The following is a 9,163-nucleotide window of genomic DNA, read 5'->3' as shown; positions in this document are numbered from 1 at the left end:
TGACTGTATATCATATCATTCCTTTTGATATGACCGCTTTAAAAAATGTATTGATGTATATCTGTAACAATCAAAACCAGCCTCAGAGCCTTAAATAGATGTAGAAAAGTCAAAGGTCTGGAGGGTGTGTTTGTTGTGTTCGAGGTCTGCCAGAGCCCCAGTGCAGTATGGGAATCCTCTGACTTCTGGTCAAGGACACAAGGAGGATCAGAGGAAGGTATGAGGAACCTACTGGACGCATGATCAACCCAAGGCCTCCACCACTGCTTTTTTTGCACCTTGTTTTTCTTTCTCTCTGCAAATGAAACGTCAGAGCGTTAATGAAAGCACGTCAGAAGTGACGGTGAAATTGGAAATTAAACCTTTTTCTTGTTGCTCTATGGAAAATGTGACTAATATGCAGTTAAATACATACACAACACTTGTATAAGAATGCTAACGTTTGAAGTTTCTAAGAAATACATTTCTATCCGATTTTATCCTAATTACACTCTCCTGCTGTCATGATGTACATCATACCATCATCATCCTCATCGTGGTTTTCGTCGGGTGGGATGAGTTTCGGCTCGTCTACGGACGCCTGAGCAAGGCTGAGCATCTTCTCCTTCCCTCTTTTGAACTTCTGCTGACGCGTCTTAATACGATCCATCCTAAATGAATGCATTCATAGCGGCGACACTCTTACTGACACATCAAATAACACATGTACATTGCTGTAAAATACACTACTGTTCAAAACTTTTGGGATCGCTAAAATGTTTTTGAAAGAAGCCTCGTGCTCACCAAGGCTGCAATTATTTGATCAAAAATACAGTAAAAACAGGACTATTGTGAAATATTATAACTGTTTTCTATGTGAATATATTGTAATTTATTCATGTGATGCAAAGCTGAATTTTCAGCATCATTACTCCAGTCTTCAGTGTCACATGATCCTTCAGAAATCATTCTAATATGATGATTTGATGATCAAGAAACAATTCAAAAACAACTTTGAAAACAGTTCATATTTTAGTGGAAACCCTGATACATTTTGTCAGGATTCTTTGATGATTAGAAAGTTAAAAAAAACATAATTTAGTTGAAACAGAAATCTTTTTTGAAAAGTGACACTTTTGATCAATTAAATGCATCTTTACTGAATAAAAGTATTAATTTCTTAATAGTGGTGTTTTCTGATTAGAAAATAACATTAAGAGTGTGTTCACACTTGTAGTTCGGTTCGCTTGGTTCACTGATCCAGACCAAAAAATAAAAAACATTTAGTCCTGGTCCGCTTAGCGTTCACATTGGCATTTTAACACATAACCTAAAGATACTGAACCTAAAGGCATAAGGATTCGTTCAAATCTGATTGGTCGGCTTTTATTACGTATATTTCGCGACAGACCATCCCGAACTTCCAAAACAATGTTGTGTTCTGGGATAAATGCGCTGGTTGTGTGTGTGTCGCTACATATGATGGTATTCTGACCAGCTGAGAACTCGTGAAGAGCTTATGAATATGTAAAGGAGTCAAAACAGTGTCAGGAATCCCTCCGTCACACAAACCAAGATCTGCTGTGAGCAGACGCGCTTCTGATGCCTGAACTGAACTGTGATGAGCAACATCTCGACTATGATGAGGAAAACAGGTGTGCTTGAGCATTCTGTCCTTTTTAGGGTCTCATCTTCCTGTTTTTGGTTTGTTTACATGTCTTTGGTCTGTGTTGCGTTCATATATCACTCGAGCCGCACCAGAGTTAGTTTGGAAGCGGATCGAGACTCGTCTCTTCAGCTTGTTTGGTGTCACCAGGGTTCAGATGGTGTTCACACTTATTCAAATGAAGCGCACTAACAGAGCAATTGCACCAGGGTTCGTTTTAATCCAACCAAACATGCCAAGTGTGAACACACCCTAAATTGACACAATTGGTTTGTTTGGTCTAAGAGCTCTTAGTGAAGAATATTCCAAATTGCTCATGAAGAAAAAAAAGCGGAAAAATGGAGTTGAGCTCTACTGTGGACATTACAGGCAAAATTAAGTCATGTGGAACAATAAAATCACAAAGATCGTGGAACAGAAATGAAAGGATGTTGCTCACTGTCTCTTAAGTTGCTCCATGGATCTCTTCTCCTCCTCCAGACGAGCTCTCACGGCCTTCACGATGCTGGCCTGGAACAACTCGGCTCCTCTGACAGACAGACAGACGGACAACACTCAACTTTACTGTACTTACATTTAGGCAAGGCAAAGCAAGGCAAGTTTATTTATATAGCATATTTCATACACTATGGCAATTCAAAGTGCTTTACAGAAAATAATTAAAGGGGTGGTTGATTATGATTTCACTTTCTTAACTTTAGTTAGTGTGTAATGTTGCTGTTTGAGCATAAACAACATGTGCCAAGTCACGATGCTCAGAGTTCAAAGCAAAGGGAGATATTTGCTTTTAAAGAAATCGCTTTTTAAGGACTACAACAAACGGCTGGTAGAGACTACACCACATTCCTCCCGGGTTAGTGACATCACTAACCCTAAAATTTACATAAACCCCGCCCCCGGAACACGATTTATAGATTATCATGACAGAATATGCTAATCAATGATTAGAAGATATTTAACTCCACATCAGCTACATAAATTTAAACATAAACAAAAAAGTTTTTTAAATTTTCAGCACACAAGCTGTTGTAGCTCCACCCCCTGTGCCGGGAGCAGCAGCTCATTTGCATTTAAAGGGACAGACTAGCCTGGGAAAACCCAGACAACTTCCAGCAAATTCAGATTTGCTCAAGAAGTAGTCTGGCAAAGAGCTCATTCAAGCCCATTTCCATGGCCGAGAAATCGCGGCACCAATCAGAAACGTTGGGGCGGGCTTTACACGATGACGATCGCTCTGATTGGTTTTAGGTCTATCCAATTGCACCCAGAGGCATTTGAGCGACGTCCGTTCAACTTTTAAATGCATTATTATATTCAAATTGCAAACACATTAGGACAGTCTCCATAAAAGACCCACTGGCAGATGAACGTGCTACTACATTTCTCTCCGAAACAGTAGGAAATTAAATTAGATTTAATAGAGGATTTTAACTGTGACACGATGATTGACAGGGCAGTTTAAGTGACAGGACGCATGCGACAGATCCGTCCGATAAAGATGATGAAGTAGTATATCCCAAAGCTTGCCTACTTTTTTGCTACACATTCAAAAGTAAATACCTTTTCTTCACAAAAAGAGTACATACTTTTATGGCGTAGTGTAACTTAGGCGAATTGGGACGCAGCATATGGCTTTACATGATGACGATCGCTCTGATTGCGCGACGTCCGTTGGTGACGCCCCTTTGGAAATGATTTGTCTATGGAGCTTTGCCAGACCATAACTCAGTTACTACTGAGAATGGTCTAGTTTTAACCAGGCAAGGGACAGACACAAAAACGGTGCGTTTTTGCTCACCCTTAAAAAATGACAACTTTAACATGCTTCACATACACACTCAGGGGACATCAGAGACTTATTTTACATCTTGTGAAAAGAGCATTATACCACCCCTTTAAAATTATCACAAAATAAAAGCAAGGAAAATCAAAACAGTTATAAAAGATATTAAAAGAGATATATGATACATGTCAGGGTGTGTGCAGGCAGAAGAAGACGAGGAAGGCAGAAGGCTCCAATACAAAGTGTTTACTGACAAATATAACTCAAGTGATACAAACAGGCAGGATTCACACACTTGTAACGAGGTTACATTGACGAGAACGGACGAAGACTGACTGAACAGAGGGAACTAAATACAGACACTGATGAACATAAACTAGGTGACACAGATGAAGGTGATTGACAAGACACAGGTGATGATGATGAACTAATGAAGGTAGACATGGCAACGGATAAGGGCGGGAAAACAAAATACGTGACTAATAGGACTAAACAGGAACACAACTGTTACAATACAGTTATAAGATGAATTAAAAGTGTAAAAAGACGATGCATAGATAAACTTCTCATCTGGCAAAACACCGGTGTATTTTTCACAGCTCCCAGTTTTACTCTGAGATTTTCCCATGGTGATTACACTGTGTCTGTGGTGTTCCTTTCATAATTTACACTTATTACTAGGGTTGGGTATCATTTTTTATCAATTTTAATGTTTACGATTCTGCTTAGCAATTCCGATTCTTATCGATTCCTAATTTCGATTCCAATAAGGTTAAAAAAAAACAAAAAAAAACCGTCAAAAAATATCATTCTAAGTCTTTTTTCAAAACATTTTATTGTAGCTGAATACCATGAACAAAAATTAACAGGCTAAAAACACTTACACAAGCAACTTTTGCCTATGGTTTAAAAATCAACTAGCCTAACTAATAAAAAATTCAAGCATTATTAAAGACAAGTAAACAGTCACTCAGTAATTAAAAAAGAACAAATAAACAAATTAGCAATCGCACAAATAAATACAACTGAATGCGTTTTAAGATTTTCAGTTATTCAGGTACAGAAACTATAAAATAACACTGCACTTTAAAAAATGAAATATACACTACAAATATAGTTACAAAGTTACATTTAGTTAAGAACAGCGAGTGAATTCTCTTTGTCTTTTGTTGTTTGATTATCGTTATTATAGAGACGGCAGCAGGAATATTAGGCTGCTGTCACTTTAAGAGCTGCACGGATCCAATATACTGTTACACATGCGTGTAACAACTGTTTACGTTCACTTAAGACATAACTGACTGTTTTTGCGAGGATATATTGACATATTTTTGTGCGTATGTGTCTATTCAAGTGCAAAAAGACACTTAGGGCCCTATTTTAACAATCTAAGCGTGTGGTCTGAAGCGCAGGGGCCAAGTTCACTTAGGGCGAGTCCGAATCCACTTTTGCTAGTTTAACGACGGGAAAAATGTTCGGCGCGCCAGGCGCATGGTCTAAAAGGGTTGTCCCTATTCTCTTAATGAGTAATGGGTGTGTTTTGGGATTTACGTGCATTAAACCAATCAGAGTCTCATCTCCCATTCCCTTTAAATGCCAGTTGCGCTCGCGCCATGGCGGATTCGCTATTTACATGACGGAATTTGATAGAGGAAAGACCGAACGCGTCTCCAGAGCGCAAGCGGATCTGCTCGTGCGCGAGGTAAAAGTGCGCAAGCAGAACATCTACGGGACAAGCCGGATTCCACCATATCTTTATGTACACAATAATAATCTTTTACATAAATCCTTTTATTTTAAATATTTGGCATGTTTGTGTGCTGCTGTGCTTCCCTGTGTGTGTAATAAGCAGAGTGTACGCACGTTGTGGACCCGCCTATAGGCGCACATTACTAACACGCTCTTTAAATAACACAAAAAAAATATTGCGCCATTGACTTTAGAGCAGGTTTCAGTTGGTCAATGGCTCAGTCTATTTCTGTTGCCTCAAAATAGCAACGCACCAACAATGCGCCAGAACACACCTCGTTTTCAGACCAGCAGCCCATGGGCGCACAAATGCATTTGCTATTTAAACAACGTGGCGCAGGACGTGAAAATGATAACTGCGTCGGGCTGAAACTAGCAAAACACACTTGCGTCGCGCTTGGCGCTGCATTGCGCCGGGTGTAAGATAGTCTTCTTGTGCTTGAATGGTTTAACATATTTAAAATGCACACAAAGGAATTGATAAGAGGAATCGAAATTTTAATTTTTATAACAAGTATCTGATTCCTGACCTTGAATATCAGATTCCCAACCTTGCTTATTACATACTACAACGGTTCTATTTATGTAACAACTGCAGATACAAAAATAAACCTCAAGCAAAAATGTCAATTCAGTTTACATGTCATACCGAGATGCAAGGATCTGTCCGGCGCGGATGTCTGCGACCACATGGAGGAAGTAGTAGCTCATGAAGACACGTCTCTGCAGCAGGAGGAACGTAAAGCAGATACTGTCCCAGATGATCCCGGCCTCATCGTCCGGGAGCAAACATGGAGTTGAAGTCGAGCCTGAAGTCGTGTCTGAAGTCGGGCATGAAGACACACAACACACATATAAAGCCATTAAAGCCATTAAAGCCATTGTTTCTAAAACTTGATCCTGGAGGCACACCAACAGTGCACATTTTGGATGTATCTCTTATCCGACCCATCCATTTCAAGCCTTGGGCTGTGTCTGAAATCGCCCCCTTTACCCTTAAGTAGGGCACTATTTAAGGGGACAGTTATTTGTAGGTGGAAGTTATCGAGTGCACTCATTTAATCCCATAATGCACTGCAACAACGAATGTACAACCAATGTATGCTCAACAGCTAGAGAATACCCATAATGCACTGTGAGAGTCGAATTAATTCTCACGTCTGATCAGAAGATGGCGCAGGTTACTCATCCTTCGATCCGTTTTACAAACTGCTGGTCCAATGTGGCTACAGTGTAATATCATACAGGTGTAAATTCATTTCTGATTGATTTAAAAAAAAAATTATTAAGGTTTATACATGCTAGTCTCCATGACAGAGTTCAAGATAAATCTTTTCATTACTACAGGAGCTGCCAGTTTGCTAAGTTTCAAATAATTACTAAAAAGCAAGCACAAAATATGCAAAAAGAGGCAGCCATTCTGGCACACTCAGTGTCCGAATTCACTCACTCGTTTTCATTCACTCCTTCAAGTGGACTATATTATTGGAGTAATGTAGGGAATAGTGAATGAGGGTATAGGGGGCGATTCCGAGCACAGCTTTGGAGTCTCTAATAATGAACTGACGAGTTAAATCAGGTGTTTCTGATTAGGAAGAGTTCGAAAATGTGCATGTTGCTGAGCAAACAAGCATAGAAATATGCTGCACACACAAATATTGGATAAAACATTGCATTTGCAAATAAGTTAACTTAATATCATTACTTTTTATAACGAAAAATATTTGTAATCAACAGTTTGTGGACACCACATTCTCTCGTTAGTGCAATGCATTCTGGGAGTGAAGGATATATGCTGTCTTGGTAACACTTTACAATAACTTACGGTCCCATTAGTTAATGCATTGACTAACTTAAATACAACTGTTAAAATAAATTTTTTAGTTCATGTCAGCTCAGGTTCATTAAATAATATTAATAATATTAATAATATTAGCAGATGCAACTTAATATATGTATTAGTTAATGTTTAAATTAACACTGACTAAGATTAATAAATGCTTACAAAGTATTTTTCATTGTTAGTTCATGCTGTCTTCGAAGGCACACAATGAAGCGGCCTACTATCGCAAATATGATGCCTTAAAATAATGCCTTTGTAGGCAGCTCACTATGTGTGATTAATTAATGTAGCAAAGGTTAGAAACCAACTTCAACTCACACAGTTGCTCCTGTTGTTCCTTACCTTGTTGATCTTTGTATTCTTTTATGGTGCAAGCAAGACTGAGCAGCTGAATTAACCAGCAGTTTTCTTTCATTAAAGTTTTGATATAACCACACGCCAAAATCTGTGAAAAAACACAACAAAAAATCCATTTAATTAGCAAAATCCATCAATTAATTTCTTGATTCACTTATTTTCTCTGTTTATGCATTTAATAGCCCCTCAAAATAATAAAATAATTAATCATGATTAATGGCATGTTAAGTAGTTAATCTTAAATATTTAATTTGGTGAAATATGCCTCTAAATATGTTTATTGCTTTCAAAAATGCAAACATAAAATAACATGTACCAGTTGTTTCATTAAAAAAAAAAAATTCAAATAAATAAAACAAATATAAAACAAATATAAAACAAATAAAATAAAATAAAATAAAATAAAATAAAATAAAATAAAATAAAATAAAATAAAATAAAATAAAATAAAATATGATTTGGATGTCCAAATTTATAATTATATTATAATGTTTAATTTTAGCATTTGTTTGTGATCATTTGTAGCATTATTTTTGGATTGTTTTTCATTTAAGTAATTTAATTTTCAGGGTTATGGTTGAGATTCCTTTTCGTAAACTGGTTATTTTGGACAGTTTGTTTCAATGAACGGATTGACTAGTTTGCTTACGTAATCACGCAATGACGTCATGTTGTGAATGATGTGAAATGTGGATGTTTTACATGTCTAAAGCATATAAACTAGCACATTAAAAAGTAGTTAAATAGATCAAATATCCTCATAACTAAATATGATGAGTCTGGTATTTACTGCACTATGGTTGAAAACAGAAAATGTATATTTCTATAAGATATCAGATTGCACTCACAGCAAAGACGTTCTTCATTGTGATGACGAACACGTTGTAAGCTATGAGGAAGTCCCAGTAACGGAGGATCTTCTTGATTGGCTTGAGTAAGAGATCGCCCCCGAAGAGCAGGAAGTAGAAGCACGCCACCAGGTAACCCATGCAGAAGATGCTGATCCGAGTCGTGCCCGTGATGAAGATGATGGTCAGGACGAACCAGAACATGTAGCTAAACATGATCACCTTCAGCATGTCCAGGTACGACCTGAGGGAATTACAGTAATGTTTAAATGATGTTTGTCTGGCTATCATCTGAGATTAGTGCATCCAATAACATGCCAAAGATGCTCAGACAGGATAGCACAGTGGAAATCTGCATGCATTTTGGGCTAATATGTATATGCATTATAAAAGAATTGTGTTCATTCGAATATAATAATGTTTTGAAAGGGCCACAGAGCCATAATACAGTTTTTAAAATTTTATAAACGTCTCAAAAAATTACAAAAAATGTAACTGTTACTAAAAACATTGTTTCATATGATAATTATGAAAGATCAAATAAAATAATAATAAAAAAAAATTAAAAATTAAAACAAATAAATATTTTGATAATTTAATAAACTAGCAAAGTAGAAAATATTTTGAAATCTGCATGCAGTTTGGGCTAATATGTATATGCATTTTGAAAGAATTGTGTTCTTCAAATAAAATATCAAATATCAAAAGATCAAATAAAATAATAATAAATTAATTAATAAAATAAAATAGAAATTCTTTAAATGTAATAAATGACTCCTAATCATAAATTCCTCTACATTATGGTAGAAAATAAAATAGAACCAAAAAAAAAAAAAAAACTTAAAACACAAAAAAATATTGTGATATTTAAAAACTAGCGTTAGAAAGTATTTTGAAATCTGCATGCATTTTGGGCTAATATGTATATGCATTTTGAA

General features: G+C 36.7%; 1 protein-coding gene across 1 annotated transcript in view; it reads right to left on the bottom strand.

The window, feature by feature from the left end:
* Nucleotides 1-9,163, bottom strand: part of piezo2b (piezo-type mechanosensitive ion channel component 2b) — a 97,159-nt gene that overhangs the window by 29,995 nt on the left and 58,001 nt on the right. The window contains exons 26-31 of the mRNA XM_084120029.1: nt 8,226-8,469; nt 7,363-7,465; nt 5,827-5,998; nt 2,085-2,174; nt 520-650; nt 233-295 (exon numbers count right to left, since the gene is read on the bottom strand). Of these exons, the coding sequence (XP_083976155.1) occupies nt 233-295; nt 520-650; nt 2,085-2,174; nt 5,827-5,998; nt 7,363-7,465; nt 8,226-8,469 (803 nt within the window). The remainder of the gene's footprint in view (nt 1-232; nt 296-519; nt 651-2,084; nt 2,175-5,826; nt 5,999-7,362; nt 7,466-8,225; nt 8,470-9,163) is intronic.

Source organism: Abramis brama, assembly GCF_963993115.1.
Source record: "Abramis brama genome assembly, chromosome: 7".
Lineage (NCBI taxonomy): Eukaryota > Metazoa > Chordata > Actinopteri > Cypriniformes > Leuciscidae > Abramis > Abramis brama.
This window is presented reverse-complemented; position numbering and strand designations above follow the sequence as displayed.